General features: G+C 40.0%; 1 protein-coding gene across 4 annotated transcripts in view; it reads right to left on the bottom strand.

Moving 5' to 3' along the window:
* Positions 1 to 1,456: 1,456 nt before the first annotated feature.
* The window catches only part of LOC140479840 (biotin-dependent 3-methylcrotonyl-coenzyme A carboxylase beta1 subunit), an 84,202-nt gene continuing 62,302 nt past the window's right edge, over positions 1,457 to 23,356 (bottom strand). For 2 of the 4 annotated variants that reach the window (XM_072574134.1, XM_072574133.1), the window contains exons 9-13: positions 20,742 to 20,898; positions 11,703 to 11,825; positions 10,118 to 10,260; positions 8,606 to 8,687; positions 1,457 to 1,722 (exon numbers count right to left, since the gene is read on the bottom strand). In XM_072574134.1, coding sequence (XP_072430235.1) covers positions 1,639 to 1,722; positions 8,606 to 8,687; positions 10,118 to 10,260; positions 11,703 to 11,825; positions 20,742 to 20,898 — 589 coding nt within the window. In that variant the 3' untranslated portion in view covers positions 1,457 to 1,638. Of the gene's footprint in view, positions 1,723 to 8,605; positions 8,688 to 10,117; positions 10,261 to 10,952; positions 11,826 to 20,741; positions 20,899 to 23,356 lie in introns of those variants that run through there. The other 2 variants (XR_011961134.1, XR_011961133.1) reach the window with 2 other exon arrangements.

Raw genomic sequence — 23,356 nt, 5'->3', positions numbered from 1 at the left:
ATCTCTTTTAAAAAATCACCTCCCTCCTGCACTTTGAACATGTGTCCCCCAGTAACTGACCCTTCCACCCTGGGAAAAAGCCTCCACTCTATACATGTCATTCACAATCTTATATACTTCCAACAGGTCATCCCTCAACCTGCTATCCAACCTTTCTTCATCGCTAAATTCCCCATACCAGGCAACATCCTAGTAAACCTTTTCTGTACCCTTTCCAAAGCATCGACATCCTTCTGGGAATGTGGTGACCAGAACTGTACACAATATTCCAAGTGTGGCCTAACTGAAGTTCTATAAAGCTTCAGCATAACTTGTCTATCCTTATACTCAATGCGCCTCCCAATGAAGGCAAGCATAGCATGAACCTTTGTTACAACTTTATCTACTTGTGCTTTGACCTTCAGTGATCCGTAGACATGCACACCAGATCCTTTTGCTTATCAATATTCCTAAGGGTTCTACCATTCACTCTATAATTTCCACCTGTGCTTGACCTTCCAAATCATGTCACATTTGTCCAGATTAAAATCCCTCTGCCATTTTTCTGCCCATGCCTCCAACTAATCTATATCCTGTTGTATCCTTGGACAATCCTCCACTCTATCCACAACTCCACCAATCCTTACATCATCTGCAAACTTACTAATTGACCAGCTAAATTTTCCTCCAAATCATTTACGTAGATCACGAACAGCAGAAGTCCCAGCTGATCCCTGTGGAACACCAGTCACAATCCACCATTCCAAACAGTATCCTTCCACCGTTACCCTCTGTATCCATCTTGCCAGCTCACCCCTGATACAATATGATTTCACCCAGTCTGCCATGAGGGACCTTGTCAAAGGCTTTACTGAAGTCCATTTAGATATCAACTACTTTTCCCTCAACCATTGTCATCACTGTCGTAAAAAGCTTGATCATGTTACTGAGGCATTATCTCCCCTGCACAAAACCATGATGTCTGTCACTAATAAATCCATTTGCTTCTAAATGCGTATAGATCTTGCTCCTGAGGATCTTTTCCAATAATTTACCTACCACTGACATGAGGCTCACAGGCTTGTAAATTCCAGGATTATCCTGTTACTCTTCTTAAACAATGGGACAACATTGGCTATTCTCCAGTCCTCTGGGACCTCACCTGTGGCCGAAGAGGATACAAAGATGTTGGTCAATGCTAGGGTTTGAACTCCTAACAGGCTGGTGAGCAATGGTCACTTCATTGAGACCACACTGTGCAGAAGCTGTTCTTTTGAGGTTAGAATTAGTACACATTGCTATTGCACATGATTTGCAGCTGAAAGCAGTTGCGTTCTACCTGACATGATGGTGTTTATATTAATATGAAAATTACTCCATTCCCAACACTGAAACCTTGAATGGTTTGGGATACTAAGTACTTAGGTTGCTGCTGTAAGCCAGGCACACCTTTTGCAATAAACAAACAGGAACACTGTAGGATCAAGATAATGTTTATTTTTAATTAGCCTCTTTAAGAGCATATTAGCTTGATTGGTTCTTTGAGCATGCTCTGCAATACTTAATCACTATAAATAATATTTTAGCCTGTGCTGCTTTTCGTTACAGCAGCTGCTTATCTTTAATCATTGAGTTGGTGAAATGTGCCATTCTCCAAGTTTACATTCTCAGGACAGCATGTTTTTCTGGTTGTGAATGCAATCGCGGTTTCTGTTTGATGATATTTAGACACTGACCTATTACCTGTAATCAGAGACATTTCACAGTTAGATTCAAGTTCACAAGCACATTTCTACATGTTTTGAAACCTTGCATTTGGTTATTCAGTTAACAACTTATACTTTTCAAACCAGTGTCTGTAATTGAAGTCCAAACTTTGCAGTAAGATTTTTTTTCAAAATATTCTGACTTGGAAATGTGTGCAGTTGTTCTATTTAGCTAGAGCTATAATGAAAAAAACTGGAAATGCACAACATGTCAAATAGCTGTTTTTCAATCTACAGGCATTCAGAAAGTAAATCCTAAACTATAGAACTAGCACTGGTTAGCTCATAGAGTCATAGAGATATACTGCAAGGAAATAGACCCTTCGGTCCAACCCGTCCATGCCAACCAGATATCCCAACCCAATCTAGTCCCACCTGCCAGCACCCGGCCCATATCCCTCCAAACCCTTCCTATTCATATACCTATCCAAATGCCTCTTAAATGTTGCAATTTGTACCAGCCTCCACCACATCCTCTGGCAGCTCATTCCATACATGTACCACCCTCTGCGTGAAAAAGTCGCCCCTTGGGTCTCTTTTATATCTTTCCCCTCTCACCCTAAACCTATGCCCTCTAGTTCTGGACTCCCCAACCCCAGAGAAAAGACTTGGTCTATTTATCCTATCCATGCTCTTCATAATTTTGTAAACCTCTATAAGGTCACCCCTCAGCATCCGACGCTCCAGGGAAAACAGCCCCAGCCTGTTCAGCCTTTCCCTATAGCTCAAATCCACCAACCCTGGCAACATCCTTGTAAATCTTTTCTGAACTCTTTCAACTTTCACAATATCTTTCCGATAGGAAGGAGACCAGAATTGCACGCAATATTCCAACAGTGGCCTAACCAATGTCCTGTACAGCCGCAACATGACCTCCCAACTCCTGTACTCAATACTCTGACCAATAAAGGAAAGTATACCAAACGCCTTCTTCACTATCCTATCTACCTGCGACTCCACTTTCAAGGAGCTATGAACCTGCACTCCAAGGTCTCTTAGTTCAGCAACAGTCCCTAGGACCTTACCATTAAGTGTATAAGTCCTTCTAAGATTTGCTTTCCCAAAATGCAGCACCTCGCATTTATCTGAATTAAGCTCCATCTGCCAACTCTCAGCCCATTGGCCCATCTGGTCCAGATCCTGTTGTAATCTGAGGTAACCCTCTTCGCTCTCCACTGCACCTCCAATTTTGGTGTCATCTGCAAACTTCCTACCTCTTATGCTCGCATCCAAATCATGTGTAAATGACAAGAAGTAGAGGGCCAGCACCAATTCTTGTGGCACTCCACTGGTCACAGGCCTCCAGCCTGAAAAACAGCCCTCCGCCACCACCCTTTGAGCCAGTTCTGTATCCAAATGGCTAGTTCGCCTTGTATTCCATGAGATCTAACCTTGCTAATCAGTCTCCCATGGGGAACCTTGTCGAACGCCTTCCTGAAGTCCATATAGATCACATCTACTGCTCTGCCCTCATCAATCTTCTTTGTTATTTCATCAAAAAATTCAATCAAGTTTGTGAGATATAATTTCCCAAGCACAAAGCCATGTTGACTACCCCGAATCAGTCCTTGCCTTTCCAAATACATGTATATCCTGTCCCTCAGGATTCCCTCCAACAACTTGCCCACCACTGAGGTCAGGCTCACCGGTCTATAGTTCCCTGGCTTGTCTTTACCGCCCTTCTTAAACAGTGGCACCACGTTTGCCAACCTCCAGTCTTCCAGCACCTCACCTGTGACTATTGATGATACAAATATCTCAGCAAGAGGCCCAGCAATCACTTCTCTAGCTTCCCACAGAGTTCTCGGGTACACCTGATCAGGTCCTGGGGATTTATCCACCTTTAACCATTTCAAGACATCCAGCACATCCTCCTTTGTAATCTGGACATTTTACAAGATGTCACCATCAATTTTTCTACAGTCTATATCTTCCATATCCTTTTCCACAGTAAATACTGATGCAAAATACTCATTTAGTATCTCCCCCATTTTCTGTGGCTCCACACAAAAGCCGCCTTGCTGATGTTTGAGCGGAGAAAGTGAGGACTGCAGATGCTGGAGATTAGAGCTGAAAATGTGTTGCTGGAAAAGCGCAGCAGTCCTTCCTGAAAAAGGACTCATGCCCAAAACGTCGATTCTCCTGCTCCTTGGATGCTGCCTGACCTGCTGCGCTTTTCCAGCAACACATTTTCAGCTTTGATCTTTGAGAGGTCCTATTCTCTCCCGAGTTACCCTTTTGTCCTTAATATATTTATAAAAACCCTAAATGATGATTGGGAACCTTTGAAACATCACCAAAGCACTGACAAGTCCAACAGAATGCAGCTTCCAGATCATTGCATCTCTTCTTGGTAATAGGAAAAGGAGAACAGGTTTGACTAGAAATAGAGGACAACGGAAGACAATACTCAAAATATCTGGCAGGCCAGAACTAATATAATGGTCAATTCAAAAAAGGTTTATTTTAGAAGCAAGAGTTGAAAGAGGTTCAGAAGAGGCAACTTTGCAAATGAATCTTATTTTAACAATAAAAAAAGTCACAGAGTTCTTTACATGTGGAGTTCCAGGTGGACACAGATTATGAACGAAGAAAGATGAAACAATTTATGATGGAGATAAGAAATTTGCTGTTGTTTCTGCTCTCGATGATAGTACTGGAGTACTAAACAATTTGACCGTGGAGAAAGAGAAGGTACACAGTTGCCAGATCAGTCAATCATCAACTGTTTTTAAACTTACAACTTTCAAAATTGAGACTAAGAGGGCAGCTATCATACCAGTGAAGGCAGAAGAACAATTAAAGTAGGCTCTTATGCATATTTGGAATTCAAATGTGAAAGAAATATAGCTGTGGAAAGATAATAAGAGTTAGTCATAACAAGAGGAAAGAAAAATCAAAGTCAAGGAACACTTTCTATGTATTTGATCCCAGTTTTGAAAATTGTAATTTACCTTGCATTTTAGGAACATGAATGAAGTAGGACCCTTAATCAATGCTTAATAAAGTGGCACATTCTGGGTAGTACTAAGTCAGACAGCCCTGTAAGAATCAAGTTCCTCTAAAAAGTCTTAAAATTGATAAATCTCCTGGCCCCGATGGGATACACCCTAGAGTTCTGAGAGAGGTGGCTGAGGAAATAGCAGAGGCATTGGTTGAGATCTTTCAAGAGTCACTGGAGTCAGGAAAGGTCCCGGATGATTGGAAGATGGCTGTTGTAACCCCCTTGTTCAAGAAAGGATCAAGGCAAAAGATGGAAAATTATAGGCCAATCAGCTTAACCTCGGTTGTTGGTAAAATTCTAGAATCCATCATTAAGGATGAGGTTTCTAAATTCTTGGAAGAGCAGAGTCTGATTCGAACAAGTCAACATGGATTTAGTAAAGGGAGGTCATGCCTGACAAACCTGTTGGAATTTTTTGAAGAGGTAACAAGTAGGTTAGACAAGGGAAACCCAGTGGATGTGGTCTATCTAGACTTTCAAAAGGCCTTTGATAAGGTGCCACACGGGAGGCTGCTGAGCAAGGTGAGGGCCCATGGTGTTCGAGGTGAGCTGCTGGGATGGATTGAGGATTGGCTGTCTAACAGAAGGCAGAGAGTTGGGATAAAAGGTTCTTTTTCAGAATGGCAGCTGGTGACGAGCGGTGTCCCGCAGGGTTCGGTGCTGGGGCCACAGCTGTTCGCATTATATATTAATGATTTGGATGAGGGAACCGGGGGCATTCTAGCGAAGTTTGCCGATGATACGAAGTTAGGTGGACAGGCAGGTAGTACTGAGGAAGTGGGGAGGCTACAGAAGGATCTAGACAGGTTGGGAGAGTGGTCCAGGAAATGGCTGATGGAATTTAACGTGAGCAAGTGCGAGGTCTTGCACTTTGGCAAAAAGAATAAAAGCATGGACTACTTTCTAAATGGTGAGAAAATTAATAAAGCCAAAGCACAAAGGGATCTGGGAGTGCTAGTCGAGGATTCTCTAAAGGTAAACATGCAGGTTGAGTCCGTGATTAAGAAAGCGAATGCAATGTTGTCTCTTATCTCAAGAGGGTTGGAATATAAAAGCAGAGATGTACTACTAAGACTGTATAAAGCTCTGGTTAGGCCCCATTTGGAGTACTGTGTCCAGTTTTGGTCCCCACACCTCAGGAAGGACATACTGGCACTGGAACGTGTCCAGCGGAGATTCACACGGATGATCCCTGGAATGACAGGTCTAGCATATGAGGAACGGCTGAGGATACTGGGATTGTATTCGTTGGAGTTTAGAAGATTAAGGGGAGACTTAATAGAGACGTACAAAATAATACATGGCTTGGAAAAGGTGGATGCTAGGAAATTGTTTCTGTTAGACGAGGAGACTAGGACCCGTGGACACAGCCTTAGAATTAGAGGGGGTCATTTCAGAACAGAAATGCGGAGACATTTCTTCAGCCAGAGAGTGGTGGGCCTGTGGAATTCATTGCCACGGAGTGCAGTGGAAGCCGGGACGCTAAATGTCTTCAAGGCCGAGATTGATAGATTCTTGTTGTCTAGAGGAATTAAGGGCTACGGGGAGAACGCTGGTAAGTGGAGCTGAAATGCGCATCAGCCATGATTGAATGGCGGAGTGGACTCGATGGGCCGAATGGCCTTACTTCCACTCCTATGTCTTATGGTCTTATGGTCTAAGTTAATGTTTGTTCCAAATGCAGATTGCTCAACTAAATCATGGGCTCAAAACTTTTTTTGATTAAAGGAACCCTTTCCAAATGAAACAGTAACACATGAAACTAAATTATAATTATAAAAGACTTCATTTTGCAACATTTTTGTATTATGAAGTTAACTATTAATAACTTAGAGATCTATGAGGTCTGTGGGTATCTGCTTCTCACTCGAATTTATGTCTATCTTTAGCACAAATAGAGACAGCACAGAATGGGGAAAGCATTAGGGGAACAGAAATAAAGCAGGATCACAGAGACAGCACAGCACAGTCAAATAGACAAACCGAGCTGGAGAGTGACAGGATACAAGAGAGGATGGAATACATAGAGAGCACAGCATTGAGCAAGTTGAGCATGAGGCTAGGAAGGCAGGGACTCACAAAGGGCAGGAGTCAGGAGCCCAAGTGGAGCAAAGGAAACCTCCGCGTTCTGTCACTTACTTTTAACAAAGGCTCTTTAGGTAGTTACCCACATCACACAGCCATAATGTCAGCCTTGTATGTTGGAACATCTGAATAGCCTGAAACTCTGTTTGAGAGGTGCTGACCAAAATGGAGGTATAGCAATACTACTGCAACTGATCTCACTGCTACTGAATAAGGAAGGGGAGAAAAATTAATCATGGTCCCACTTCTGAGGTGACTGCTAGTAACTACATGAAGATCAAACTTAGCTTTCATACTTCTCATAATTGAATAACTAGGGAGTCAGTTAGTTCAGTTAGCTGAACTGCTGGTTTATGATGCAAATTGACTCCAATAATGTGGGTCAAATTCCCACACTGCCTGACGGCACTATGAAAGTCCTGCCGTCCTGACCTCACCAGTCACCTTGAGTTGTGGTGACCCTCAGGTTAAACTCACCACCAGTCATCTCTCTGTAATGAGAGATCAACCTTACCATCCTCTGAGACATTGACTGTAGTGGTATTAGTTGCCAAAGTCATACAGCACGGAAATAGACCCTTCAGTCCAACCTGTCCATGCTGACCAGAACCCCAAATTAAACTAGCCCCACCTGCCTGCATTTGGCCTATACTCATCCAAACATTTCTTAATAATTTACTTATCAAAATTTTTTTTACATGTTGTAACTGTACCCTCATCCACCACATCCTCTGAAAGTTCATTCCACACACAAACCATTCTGCGTTAAAAAAAAGTTGTCCCATGTGTCGTTTTTAAATCTTTCTCCTCTCACCTTAAAAGTATGCCCCCTCATCTTGAAATGTTTCATCCTAGGGAAAGAACACCTGCCATTCATCTTATCTATGCCCCTCATGATCTTGTAAACCTCCATAAGGTCACCTCTCCACTTCCTACGCTCCAGTGAGAAAAAGTCTCATCCTATTCAGCTTCTCCTTATAACTCAAACTCTCCATTCCTGATAACATTCTGGTAAATTTCTTCGGAATTCTCTCCAGCTGAATAATATCTTTCCTATAACAGGGCTACCAGAATTGGACACAGTACTCCAGAAGAGGCCTCACCAACATTCTGTATAACCTTAATTGCCTTCTTAACCACCCTGTTTACATGTGACACAAACGCCAAAGAATTATGTACCTGAACCCCTATGTGTCTCTGTTCTACAACATTACTAGATGAATAACTTGGAAGCTGTTAGTACCCATGGACTCATACCCAATCCTTTAGTCAGTGCCTTCAGAATAGAGTAAGACAGGGAGAAACCAAGTCAGTAAATGTTCAAAAATGTTTCATTGCATTCTTTTTGAAAAGAAATCAAAGTAAGAAATTTACCCCAGTTCACCAAGGCATATTTCTACATATGTGATATGGATCAAATTTTTCATTTTGATTTACAGTTTAGAAAACATGTTTCCAAATGAAAACATCTCCGCAGACATTATCTTAATAAAGCCTCATAGAAATAGATTTTGAGATAGCTTGTTAATAATTCATCATTGCTACATACAAAGGACGATATACCCCTAACTGCCTTTTACTTTTACAAATTGAAAAACGTCACAAGTAATAAATGACCTCTAGAGTGAGATATGCAGACAATTCTTGCACTTGTGAAAATGTATCAGGAATAGAAGGGAAAAAACTCAGGAATGAGGAGGGGCTATTATGAAATAAGAACATAACCAGGGAAATGCAGCACAAACTATAGCTAATTGAAATGTGAATTTACCATCCGAGTGTCTTTAGGTAGTATTATACCATCATCCCAAACTCTGGAAGAGGAGTGAAAAGCAGAACTCTCGTTCTCCAGCCTAAAAAGAAAAATGGTTTTGGTGTGAAACCATACAATCATTTAAATCAGACTTTCTACATTACTTTGAACCAAATGCAAAGTACATATATTAATATCATATTCATAGACGGTTGAACTATTTCTAAAATCTGTAAATACAGTAAAAGGTTATACCTCACTCCTTTTTATCAATTTACAATTAACAGATGTTTCATGTAGTTCAGAATTCAAGATTATTTGCATAAAACTAAGACTTGTTGATCAAATTAAAAATTATAAGACTAGCATGTTTACATCTAATTGTGGAATCTGTAATGCTGTTTTTGATGACAAAAGGTGCTGAAATTTTTAATTCATCAATACATTTTCAGGTTCCACCAAAACTGAGAGGAATTTTTTAAAAATCTGACATTGATAAAGAGTTTATCAACAGCTAAACTGGTCAATTAACTCCTGATTTTAGCTTTAGATTATAAAATGAGGTTCCCTTGATGACTTAGTGAAGTTATCCAGTGAACAGCTATAATACACAGGCCTCTTGATTAATGCCCAACTTGGATGGTGCTAACTGATCTCCAAAGGAGGCTTTAAGAGCACAGTAATCATAAAAAAAAGTACAAGATCCAGGAGGTCATTCAGCCCAAGAAATGATTGCTGTCCCTTTTCAGTACATTCCTATTTCTGTAACCCCTCACCATATTGCTGCAATAATTTCTCCTTCAATAATGTGTCAAATTTCCTTTCAAATGCTGTTATTTAATCTGTCTATCAACCTAGTAAGCAGCACATACAAAATCCCAAATTCTCACTGTGTGAGAAGTTCTTCATGTTGCCTCTGCTTTCTTTATCAATCACCTTAAATCTGTGCTTTCTGGTTATTGTCAACTGTTGGAAACAATCTCTAATTACTTTACCTAAACCCAGTCATGATTTTAAATTATTGAATAAAATATCCTCTTTATATTCTTTGGTCAAAGGAAAACCATCTCAATAGTTTGATCTAAATGTTTCAACTTAGAATTTTCTACACAATTCATTGCACCAACCTGCCCATGTCATCTTAAACTCGTACAATCTTCTTCACAGTTTACTTACTGTACTTACAAGTTTCAAACCTTCTATAAATTTCAATATCATGCATGAAATCTGAAGGCCAAGTTATTAAAGCACATCAGAAAAAGCAGAGGTCACAATACTGATAATATATACCATATTATCGGACATAATACCTAATTTTGATTATATCAGGCCAGATGTGCTGGATGGACATACATTGATAATGACTGGAAACAGGATTAAAATTAACTATAAAAGGTCTAGTGCTGAAATTACTAATCAACAGTTATTATTGAAACTAAGACCATAAGAAATAGGAACAGGAATAGACTGTTTGGCCCAAGCCTGCTCCACCATTTATTGGGAGCTCATGGCTGATCTGACAATACTAACATTTCTTTCATGATCTTCAGTTGTGTCTCATCTTGGATTTCACCATCAGATTTCTGGACCTCTCGGAAGTAACTTGGGCCAACTAGTCCAATCCTGGCATTGGGCCATAGAAAAAGGAAGTTCGGATCAAATGATCTACCGCACTGAAACATATGTAAATTTCACTTAAACATTATCCACAGAGATCCAAGTGAACATAATGTGCAATAACCAATAATGTGCCCTCCTGTACTACTTTCTTAATTATAATCTTCCATTTGTTAACTTTCATTTACATGGCCACAAATAGAACAGAAGGACTTTCTTATCAAATGGAACCCCAAGACAAGTACAATAATATTTGTGAAATTTTCAGCATTAAAATAGTGGCCTAAAGATTTTATACACATTTATCCCAAATTTCAGCAGACTCCCAGAGAATTTGCACAAACTATTAACACCATTTCTCTTGGTTTGGTTGAGGTAACAGTGAGATATAGAAAAAAATCTTCATGGAAATTTTTCTGTAAATATATTTACCAATCAGAATTGGACAAGTCATCAGTAAGCCCTTTTAAATTACCCTATGTCTAAGGCTGCAACAGTACTGTTCATATTACAATATCAATATTGCCACTTCTATCCTACTTCCAGATTGAACTGCACACATGTAATTGATTTAGGGCAACATTACTCTAATTTGCTGCATCAACTCCTTTCTCCTCACTCAACTTATTGTTGGTAATTCAATTAATTGCACAATAGTTAAGTGATGCCCATAAAATGTGAGAGAAAATGGGGAAAAAGCATTTCTAAAAATGTCACAACCGAAACTTATGGTGTCAAGAACACTCACTGGAGGCAGTGTGGCAGGTAAACAGCCTACTTGGACACTGTTTTACAGGCTCAATGACACCAAGACCACAAGCAGAAAATCAGCAAAAAGAAGAATAAGCATCTTGTTCTATTTTGGATGTAGGTTTGTATTAGGGTCAGTAAGCAAAGTTGAGTGTCAGTTGCACACTGTGAGCATCTCGTCCCCTCTTTGGAGCTTTGTTGCACTCTTTAAATGACTTCTTGACTCTCTGTGTGTAGAAGTGACAGTCCCAATGCAGTATCATTAGCAGGATCCTGCTAAAGCTTTTTTGGCGTATCAGATGATTCCTGATCCAGAAAAAAACAGGTCAGTTATAGTGAGGTAATAGCAGTAGACAGAAGTCTCATCTCACCATCACTTTTAACCCAGTTCTTGCCTTGATTAGAACTGAACCAACAAAACAAAGAAGAATCACAGGCAAGCCCAAATATTTTGTCTGACATATATGAGCACATATATGAGTAGGCACTGAATAGAGGTTAGGAACAATAGCTTTGGCTTGTCTTTACCCTCCTAACTTCAGGATACTAAATTATCCCTATCATCCCCAAAGAGGAGCCAACAGAGTGTAGACCAGGAATTGAATCTCAGAATAGAATTATTATTATTAAACTAACTAGACTATGTTCTGCCTGTGCTTTCTCCACAAGATATAACTCCTAGAAAACTTTTAAACCACAATTATCTTCAATGGTATAAGGGCCATACAATGACATTTCTAGAATGTACCATAGGAAAACTTTCACCACCATAGCAGCCTCCAATTATAATGGTTATCTTGGGAACAGTGGAACATGCCACAGCTGATATCATCGTGCCCTGGGCCTTAAGTTGGTTGGTAACATCTTCAGCCTATAAAGAAAACCACAAGATGATTTGCTGAATTATATAATGCACATGAATCAGGAGAAGGTTTAAAAGAGGAAACAGTATTTTCAATATTGATTATTCTTTATTGTGAACTTCCGAATGAACACCAAGAACATACATTTTAATTACCATTAAAAAGGATTAATGTTTTTTAAACCCCCAATAGATAACCTCTCAACTCAAAGGAAAACAAGTCTTGAAAATTTGGGCACACAAAAGCACCTTCTGTGCTGATTTTATCAAGTTAATTCTTGAAACATGGCCATTCACATTCCTTATATTAAACGCTAACACTGATGAACAATTAGCCCAGGTTTTAAAGGACCGTGGGCTCAGATTCAGAAAGTACTGGTCTCAAACATGTTCAAAAGAATTAGAAAAGATAACAGCCTTTCAGCTTTTACAGATCGGACACAAGAGTTTTTAGATATTTTCTGAACAACCTGTTCAGAACCAGGAGCAGGTGCAATTTGAACTTACATCTCTTGGCCCAGAAGTACCACTATACCAAAGGAACCCTAACCCAAACCTACTATCCCAAACAGATCTCCAGGACACGAAACATGTAAAATGCTTGAACTTGATGGGGTGATTGACTCTTTGATTTGCACCATATTTTCTGGATGCCCTGGTAAGCAGGTTCCCATTATATCCAGTGGCAACATTCAAGCCATGCAATCCCAGTTCTTCTCATCTGCTTGTGTAATGAGATGAGAGAATTCACAGTCATGCGTATTCAATGCAATTTTAGGTCTAAATCTTCATGGACTGAGGAGGCAAGTAGAATCATCCAGTATATCCATTCCTGATTGAAACACAAAGGGACAATTTTAATCCCAGCCACTTGCAGAAACAGGAAAAACAGTCACAATTGATCTCTCAGATTTGATTAGATTCCCTACAGTATGGAATCAGGCCCTTTGGCCCAACAGGTCTACACTGACCCTCTGAAGAGTAATCCACCCAGACCAATTCCCCTACCCTAAACTTACCCCTGACTAATGCACCTAACACTATGGGACAATTTAGCATGGCCAATTCACCAGACCAGCACATCTTTGGAGCACCCAGAAGAAACCCAAGCAGACACGGGGAGAATGTGCAAACTCCACACAGACAGTTGCCCAAGGCGGGAATCGAACATGGGTCCCTAGTACTGTGAGGCAGCAGTACAAACCACTGAGCCACTGTGTCGCTTATTGACTTATGTTCTAGCCAAATCTGGAGTCTTGGGTTTTAATCTGCTCTTTAGAGAAAAGCACCTGTTGGGTCAGTTCAGAGTCCTTTTAACAAGCATATAAATTGCCAAAGACTTTAGGCTTTGACTAATTTTTAACTGGCCTAGTTAAGGAACCTCTGCAGGTTTCTTACCAGGTGAAGGCAGTGAGAAATGGCTCCAGAACTAAATGAGACCATTTCATTGTGTGCGCAGGAACAGCTGAAAGGTTTGGGTTTCCTCAGCCTTGGTATTCTCCAGCCTGACCCACTGAAACCTACTCCCTGCATGTACTAACAAAGCTCTTTTGGTGCCAGTTTGTGGATTTGACTCTCCAAATATCTGATCCCAACCATCAGCCAAGTGTTGCTCATTTCACTGCTGACCTTAGGTAATTTTGATACTTGTTCCTTCCCTGTCTGCTGGAACCCCACTCCCAGTTAAAATTTTCTCCATAGTGATACCTGCTTAAAAGTGCATGTGTGAACAACACCAGTGATGCATTTCACTTGCAAAGAGAATGCAATCTCTCACTGTCAGGAGGACATGGTTTAATGCTGAAGAAGTGCTACTCCTACACCAAACCTAACAACTAACTAAACTTCTGTCTGGGCCAAGAAAGAATATGATAAATATTTGAAAGAGGATTGATCCAAGGTCCTCTCCTATTTCTCATCTCCAGCTGTACCTCAATGACATCATCTAAGATCAAAGCTTTAGTTGTAACATTCACACTGATGATACCACACTCAATCTTTTAATCATCTCCCTTAACTGTCGTGTTAATGATAAATTATCCATAAAGGATGAACAGAAATTTCCTCTAATTAACTATGGAAAAGCTAAAGCCATCCTTTCTGGTCTCTCTTCAAACACTATTCCCCAACTACCAATACCAGATCTCTGCCTACCAACAGTCTGAGATTAAGTCAGTCCATTTGGAAATATGGTGCCACATGATCTGAGATTAGTTTCCAATATCACATTTGTGCCATAACTAAAACCATCTGTTTTCATCCTCAACACTGTCTCAGATCATAGGCTGTTGAAACTCTCATTCATGCCATTGTTACCTCCAGACTCAACTATCCTAACGTCCTCATGGCTGGTTTCCTCATTCAATCCTCCACAAACCCAAGATTATTTCAAAGTCTGATGCTCTTGCCTGAACTCTCAGCCTACCCCATTCTCCTGCAATCTGGTGCTCCCTGACATACATTAGACCTGAGTCAAAACAACATCTTACCTTAAATTCTCATCTTCATTTCCAAATCCCTCCTTATCTCTGTAGACTTCTTTAGTGCCACAGATCTCCAAGATATTTATATTCCTCTCATACTAACCTCTTGTGCATTTTCAACTATAATTGGTCCACCACTGGTGGCCATACAATCAGTTGTATAAGTTCCATGTTCTGAAATTCCCTTCCTACATCCTCCACCTCTCTTCCCTCCTTTAGGACACTTCTTAAAAACAACCACTCTTATAAGGTTTTTGAACAGCTGACCTACTAGCTTCTTAAACCAAAAACTAGAAGAACTGTGGATGCTGGTAATCAGATTGAAAATTGGAAATTGCTGAAAATTCTTAACAGGCCTGGCAGCATCTGTGGAAAGAAAGCATAGTTAATATTTAGGGTCCAGTGACCCTTCTTCAGAACTGATCTTGCACGGCCTGCTGCGTTTTCCCAGCAATTTTGTTTCTAATATCCTCTTTTGTGGTCTAACATCTGCTGTAGTCTTCTTGGACCTATATGACTGACGTAAGTTCCAACAACTGAAAGATGTGTTGTCTCTTCAACCATGAAAAGAATGTGTGTGTGCGTCTGTGTGCGTGTGTGTGATGCGTGATGCTTCCATACCTAAGGCATGGTGACCAGCAGGTTCAACTCACCACCAGAGAGAGTCATCTCTCCGATTAGAGAGAACAGCCTATGATCCTTTGAGAGTTTGGCAACTTTCATCTTCCACATATTTCAGAACATGTCTGTCATTTTCAAAGGAAAACTGTTACATTACTGGGTTACTTTAATCTGCACGTAGGTTGGGTAAACTAAATTAGTGACGATGGCACAGAAGACATATTTCAAGAGTGTATATGGGATGGATTTCAGCACTAATACATTAAAGAACCAACAGGAGAACAGGTCATCCTAGGCTGGCTATTGTGTAATCTAGTTGTGCAAGGCCCCTTGAGCCCATTGTGAAGATTAGCAACCATAGTACTCATCATCAACTGGACATAATGGAGTTGACTCTGAGACTATAGTCCTGAATCTAAATAGAGGAAATGGTGTTTCAATGATGTATGATGGTATGAGGCATGAGTCGCAATGATAGATTGGGGGATTCTAAATGGATGGCCGCAAAACTCAATGGCAATCGCTCAGAGAGTTCACGGGTGAACTATATCAGTTGTTCATTCCTGCCTCATGCAAAAGTAAAATGGGAAAGGTGACCAAACCAATGCTCACTACAGCTATTAGATCCAAGGAACAGGCATACATTACACCTGAGTAGTAGGAGCAATTTAGAATTCAGCAAGGAAGGGGAAATTCAGGGAAAATACAGTAAAAGCTTGCAAGAAACGAAAAAACTGATGATAAAAGTTTCTAGAGATACGCAAAGAGAAAAAGATTGGAAAAGACAAATGTAAGTACCGTACAGTCATAAACAGAGGAATTTATATTGGGGAGTAAAGAAATGGTTGACCAAATAAATATATACTTTTGTTCTGCACTCACAAAGGAGGACACAAATAACATACTAGAAACGTTGGAGGACCTGAAGGAAATCAGTATTAGGTATGAAAATGGTATTGAGGAAATTGTTAGGATTGATCATCTACATCCCAGAGTAGTTAAGGAAGTGTTACTAGAAATAGTGGACACATTGGTGGTCATCTTCCAAGATTCTATTGACTCTGATACAGTTCCTACAGATTGGAGGGTAGCTAACACCTCTATTTAAGAAGAGAGGCAGACAGAAAATCAGGATTAAGGTCAAGACAGTCTGACATCAGTAGTGGAGAAAAAGATTATAAAAGTTATAGAAGATTTAATAGCAAAGCACTTGGAAAAAGGTAGCAGGATTGGACAGAGTCAGCAAAGATTTATGGAAGGGAAATCACACTTGATAAGTCTACTGGAATTCTTTGAGGATGTGACTTGCAGAGTTGATGAGAGGGAGCTAGCGGATGTGGTTTATTTAGATTTTCAGAAAATTTTCCACGACGTCCCACATTGCGAGATTAATTAAAGCACATGGTACTTGGGGGGTAGAGTGTTGAGAGGAATAGAAAAGAGTACGAATAAACGGCATTTTTCCAAAAGGCAGGCAGTGACTAGTGAGGTATATTAGGAATTGGTGCTCGGGCCTGAGCTACTTACAATAAATATTAATGATTTGGATGAAGAAACTAAATCTAACATCTCCAAATTTGCAGATCACACAAAGCTGGGTGGGAGGGTGAATTGAGAGAAGGATGCAGAGATACTTCAATGTCATTTGGTCAAGCTGAGTGAGTGAGAAACTGCATGGCAGATGCAGTATAATGTGTATAATTGAGAGCTATCTACTTTGGGAGCAAAACCTGCAAGGTGGATTATTATCCGAATAGCTATTATCCGAATAGAAAAAGGAATGTGCAATGACACTTTGATGTCCCTGTAAACCAGTCAGTGACAGTAAGCATGCAGGTGCAGCAGACAGTTAAGGTGACAAATGGAATGATGCCTGCATAGCTAGAGAATTTGAGTACAGGAGCAGGGATGTCTATACAGAGCCTTGGTAAGACATGACCTGTAATATTTTGTACAGTTTTGGTCTCCTTATCTGAGAAACAATGTTCTTGCTATAGAGAAAGTGCAACAAAGATTTACCAGGTTGATTCCTAGGATGGCAGGACTGATGTATGCAAGGTTGAATTAGTTAGGATTACATTTGCTGATGTTCAGAAGAATGACATAGGTGATTTCATAGAAACTTATAAAATTCTAACAGGATGAAACATGGTGGATGCAGGAACAATGTTCTTGATAAACTGGGAATGTCCAGAATCAAGGGTCATAATCTAAGGATACAGAGTAAATCATTTAGGACGGAGATGGGGAAAACTTTATTCACCCAGAAAGTGGTGACTCTGTGAAATTCACTACCACAGAAAGCAGTTGAGGCCAAACATTGCATGATTTCAAGAACTTGGATATAGCACTGGGCTAAAAGGGATCGAAGAATATGGGGCAAAAGTGGGAACTGGCTATTGAGATGGATAATTAACTATAATTATAATGAATGGCAGAGCAAGCTCAAAAGGACCAAATGGCCTATTCCTGCCCTTATTTTATATATTAACATATTTCCAAGTCAATTTAATAAGTAACTCAGAGGGTCACTTGCAGGTGTGTTTGCTGTACTTGTCTTTCTAGGTGATCGTGGTCATGTGTTTAGAACATGGAGCTTTGTTGAATTTCTGTCATGCTTCTTATAGATGGCAAATACTTCTGTATCGGTGAGTGAGTGATGGAGGGAGAGAATGTTTGAGGGTGTGAAGTCAATCAAACAGGACGCTCAGTCCTGCTGGTGTCATGTTTCTGGAGTGTTGTTGGAGCTGTATGCATCAGGCAAATAGTATTCCAATTTACCCCTGTCTTGAGTCTTGTTAATGGTAGACTGGTTTCTAGGAGTTTGGAGATGAGTCAATTGTTGCAAGATTCCTAGACTCTGACCTCCTCTTGTAGCCACAGTGTTTATATAGCTAGTCCAGTTCAATAGTACTGCAAGACGTTGATAGTGGGGGACTCAGTAATGGTAGTGCCATTGAATGGCAAGGATGATCGTTACATTCTCTCTTGTTGGAAATGGTCTGGCCAACAGTTCTGTGGCATGATTGTTGATTGCCATTTTGTCAATCCAAACTTAGGTTTTGTTGCATTTCAACATGGACTGCTTAAGTACCTGAGGAGTTGGGATGGTGCTGAACATTGTGCAATCATTGATGAGTCTCCCCATGTCTGACTTTATGATGGAAAGTCATTGATGAAGCAATTGAAGATAGTTGGGCCTAGGACACTACCCTGAAGAACTCCTGCAGAGATTTCCTGCAACCATGTTAACTGACCTCCAACAACCACAGCCATCTTGCTTTGTGCAAGATATAACTCCAACCAGTGCAGAGCTTTCTCCGATACCCATTGACTCTAATTTTGCAAGGGGTTCTTGATGCCACAGATGGTCAAATGCAGGCTTGATGTCAAAGGCATTTAGTCTCACCCTTTCTCTTCATTTCAGGTCTTTTATCCATGTTTAGACCAAACCATGAGTAGCCCTGGCAGAACTCACCTGGACATTAGTGAGCAGGGTTTTGCTAAGCAAGTGCTGCTGAATAGTACTGTTCATGACCATTCAATCATTTTACTGATGATTGCGAGCAGATAGATGTGTAGTAACCAGCCAATTACCACTATTTGGCCTTGGCATTAGAAAGCTAACATGATCATCCCAACAAACTCCAGCCCCATTCCCCAACTCTGCTTCTGCTATGGCACAGCAAGCTTACTGTTGTTTGGCAGAAAATGGCAGCTGTAACATGGAGGCTTCAATACCCTTAGAAGTGTGTGCCTTGGCTAATTGAGAAATCAGACTCTTGTGACAGTGCCTTGCTACATTGAGTATTGTTGAACTCATACATCACAACTTGGCAATTAGCGGGCGATTGATTGCATGTCTGAATTGGATTATTTCAAGAATGTCCACTTCAGGGTTCACGTATCATCTTTGAAAAGCCAACTCCTCCCATTTTGCAAGAAGTTTGTCCCAGTTTCTGACCTTATAATGTAATTGACTCTTACTAATGTGGTGAGATTCCAACTTTGTGTGAGTGACTTTCAGACTCTGATTCTTGACCCCATTTCCACTGCCATCCCTGTGGCACCAATGACACCCTCGTTACCACTTCAGATGAGCCACTTTACATTAAAATTCATGTACTCTTTTACCCTCAAAGCCCAATACCATGGAGGTCTCTAAACCGTTGCTGGGATTGCACCCTACCCACACTGAGGCCAGAGTAACCATCACTTGCCTTGAAGTTGTCTCCTCAAAGTCACTAATAGGTTTCAGCCTACTATCTGAAATTGCCTCTTATAACTGTGACAATTCCTTCACAAACCCAAATTAATATCCAGATTTGAGCTGACCACAACTTTGGCAAACCCAAGGACCAACCTCTTGAAAGACTCCTGGATTATTGCACCTTCCCCACCCACCTCAAGTCAGTGCTCCATCCTAATCGACCATGGTCTATCCTTTGGACGGATTATGCAACAGCACCCCAATGGATCAGCAAGTAAGGTTGTTGAGTATAGCATAAAATAAACTGCTTCAACCAAACCTCCAGGGTCTGAGCATGGTCCAATCTAGACTGCAACAACAGGAATCCCCAGATTTGTGTCAAACCAATTTCCTAACCAATTGTGGCCAACCTCCCTGACAAACTGACGTTCACCTTATTCCACAAACACTCCTCTCTTTTGACTTGGGTTTGCTGTGTAGGCTGCTGGCAGAAGCTGCACCTCTGACAGTGGTGCAATATTACGTTGGATAGCAACAACACTAAACTCATTAGGACTTTTACATGTACTTTTCACTCATTCCTACAGCCACAAGTTCTCTGTCCTTCCCTGTGCGATAAGTTGTATCTTCCTACCTGTCAATAAATAGAAGCCAGAAGATGCTTGAATCCCCATGTCTGCTAATGCCATGTCTAAGCTAACAAGTGCTGGCTGTCCAAATCTGTTAAAAGAAGTGATGCCTGTGTATTTAAACAAGGTGCAAACATATGCCATAAGGCTTGATGTCACCTGATGGTGAGAATTTGAAACACTTGCCATCTAAATACAGAGAATTTAATCACAAGGGTTATCTTGACAACAAAAATCTGATTTCTGAACTCTTGACAGATTAAGGCATCATGCTTGCAATTCATTTTGCAGGAAAATTGCTCCTTTTAGGTTTTCAAGGGTGTACACACATGGTTCTCAACAACACATTCCACCAACCCAATTTTCCCCCCATATTGGTACTGATTCATGTTAGAGTTTCATGGTTTGACATGCACTTACACATTTTTAAACTTTGCCCTAGTGATTACTGTTCAACGCAAAGTTTAAATAGTCAAGATTATCAGATCATACAAATCTGGAGGTAATCACAGACACCTACATTAATTCAATTTCCAGAAATTGTTGCTGAACAGCAATTCAGTCATGAAAATCATACCCAGTCTAGAGGGCAATACTACTCTAGCTGAGATCAGCTCAGTCATATAAATTAATGAATAATCTGGGACCTTCTTGATTCTCGAGTTAAATTGTACACTGCAGCGTATTAGTCGGTTCTGATATAACTTAATAGTTCCGTTCTCGTGCAATCTCACTTTACAAGAAAATTATGCAATAGTCACACTGCTAAAACTAATGGGGGAACAATCCCAAATGGGGCCATTATAGCCAATACAGATAAGGGATGTTCACATTCTACAAATAACGGTCTAAATTCTTCAATAGCGTTAAAGCCAATTCATGTTGAAGAAACTCACATTATAGCAGAACTGATTGTATTTGAGAATCAATTCAGTGACAACATCAAACTATGATACTGCTGCATAAACCATCTCTGTATTACCTTAGATAATGTTCCAGCCATGGTAACATTTGGTCGTGTGTTTTGAAGAAATATGATAGGAATGTCTCTCTGGTCACAAAGTTGCACAAAATGACTGCCTTTCAGTGAAGCATTATGAGTGAGTTCTCCATTGTTGGCCACAATTCCAACAAGATGACTGAAAAATAAAAAAAAGCAATTATATTTACAGCCTACTATCACAACATATATGAGTACTCAGCCTGAGAAGTAACATTTATAACAGTAGTAAAATATTTAAATTAATTTTAGTGACATATTTACATAAAATAGATATTCAATGATTATTTATAGATAGCTATTACTGATATTTACTTACATGCAATATTAGACTGATACCATGCCACCTATTAAATACTCTCTCATAGCCTCTCCACTTACCATGAAGGGATCATAGAGTCATACAGGAGGGAAACAGACCCCTCAGTCAACGCTGACCATGTTCCCAAAACAAACTATTCCCACTTGCTATAGTCCTCCAAATCTTTCCTGTTCATGTACTCATCCAAATGTCGTTTAAATGTTGTAACTGTGTCCACATCCACCACTGCCACTCTGTGTGTAAAAAAAGTTGCCACCCGTGTTCTTTTTAAAACTCTCTCCTCTTACTTTAAAAATATGGCCCTTAGATTTGAACTTCACCAGGAAAAAGACCCTTGCTATTCACCTAAACTTATGCTCCTCATGATTTTATAAACCACTGTAAGGTCACCCGTCCACTTTCTACGCTCCAGTGAAAAACATCCCAGCCTATCAGGTCTCTCCTGATAACTCAACTACTCCATTCCCAGCAACATCCTGTAAAATCTTCTCTGATTTAATAATATCCTTCCTATAGCAGGTCAACCAGAACTGCACACAGTACTCCAGAATAGGCCTCAGCAACATCCTGTACAACCTTAACAATGACATCCCAACTCCAATACTTAAAGGTCTGAGCAATGAAGGCAAGCATGCTAAACACCGTCTTAACCATCGTGTCTACCTGTGATGCAAATTTCAATGAATTATGTACCTGAAACCCTAGGTCTGTCTGTTCTACAAAACTACCTCGGCCTGACCATTAATTGTATAAGTCCTGCCCTTGTTTGTATTACCAAAATGCAGTGCCTCACATATATCCAAATTAAACAGCATGCGGCACTCCTCAGCCCATTGACCTAATAGATAAAGATCTCTTTGTAATCTTCGGTAACCTTTTTCACTGTCCACTATACCATCAATTTTGGTGTCAACCACAAACTTTCTAGCCATACCTCCAATCTTCTCATCCAAGTTAGTGACATAAGTAACAAGCAAAAGTGGGCCCAGTACCTTTTTTCCTTTCTTACCTATGATTTAATGTGTGGTAGCAACTCCCATGTAGCTATTGTTTGTACACGTCCCTAATCAGTGTACTTATCCAAATGTCTTTTAAATGTTATAACTGTGTCCTGCTTTATTGTATAATTTGTACTTGTACAAATATTTTCTAATTGGTATCACTGTATATCAATCTGGAGGAGAACCAAGGCAGATCCTCAAATAGGATTCTGATAATATTTTTGGCTAAACCGTAGCAAAAGCAGCTACAAATGTTAGATTTATAAAGGGTACAAAAAGATATTAAAAGACATGTAGCAAACCATTGCATCAGACTTCAGAACGAATTAGATGTTTTGTAATTCTCAAAGAAAATGCCACCACTGGCCTATTGGTAAAGCACTGTGTTGCGCAAACAGAAGAATTGTGTGATTCCATTATTAATTTCTAATGAATAAGCTACTCTGACTAGTTATTACAAGTGGCGTCAGGACTATTATGTTCATGAAAAGAACAGTCAGTCAGGGTTTCTGTCAATGTTTCCTCAACATTGTACCAGCAGCTAGTAAACTGCACGTCCCAACACAGTCCATGTAATTGTTGGAACCTTTAAATTACTGACACATAAATATTTAAAGGGAATGTGCACTTAATAAGTCACTTATACACTTTCAAAAATATTAGAGCAATCATTGGTCCCAGTCCTGAATGTTCTCCAGTGGCTGCCGACTAGAATATACATTTGGATGTCAAACAAGAACAGGTATAAGGTCATACATATAACTGAATCATAGCCACCTGTACAAAGTGCTGTATAGTTGATCCCAACCATAAATTGTACCCAACCAAGATTGAACAAGAGATGGGGGAAGTGAAAGTTAAAGGGAGAACAATACAATATGAACGGGTGAATGAATGACTATTAGTGTTGTGAGCACTACATTGAAGTGTTAACCTACAATGTGGATTCAAGAATGTAATTGGAATATACGACCTTCTGACTCAGTGGTGGGAGTGATATCACTGAGCCAAGGCTGATGCTTCGACAATGGTAAATAGTCTTTACTGAAATGATATAACTCTTCACTTTAATTATAGTATTCATAATAACCTTAATCCACTCAGTAAAACAGTTAAGCAAAAGCGCATTATTACTAAACAATGTAGGACCATTGTATTTAATGTCTAGTAATACATAAAATTCCAAAGCGATTAAGCAAAGCTTCAGTCATAAAATGCAGACTTAACTGCAACGTGCCTGTTGCACACCAAACGTTTCACCTACAAAATAACTT

Source organism: Chiloscyllium punctatum, chromosome 7 (assembly GCF_047496795.1).
Source record: "Chiloscyllium punctatum isolate Juve2018m chromosome 7, sChiPun1.3, whole genome shotgun sequence".
NCBI lineage: Eukaryota > Metazoa > Chordata > Chondrichthyes > Orectolobiformes > Hemiscylliidae > Chiloscyllium > Chiloscyllium punctatum.
Note: the sequence above shows the minus strand (reverse complement) of the source record. Positions and strands in the feature narration are given on the sequence as shown.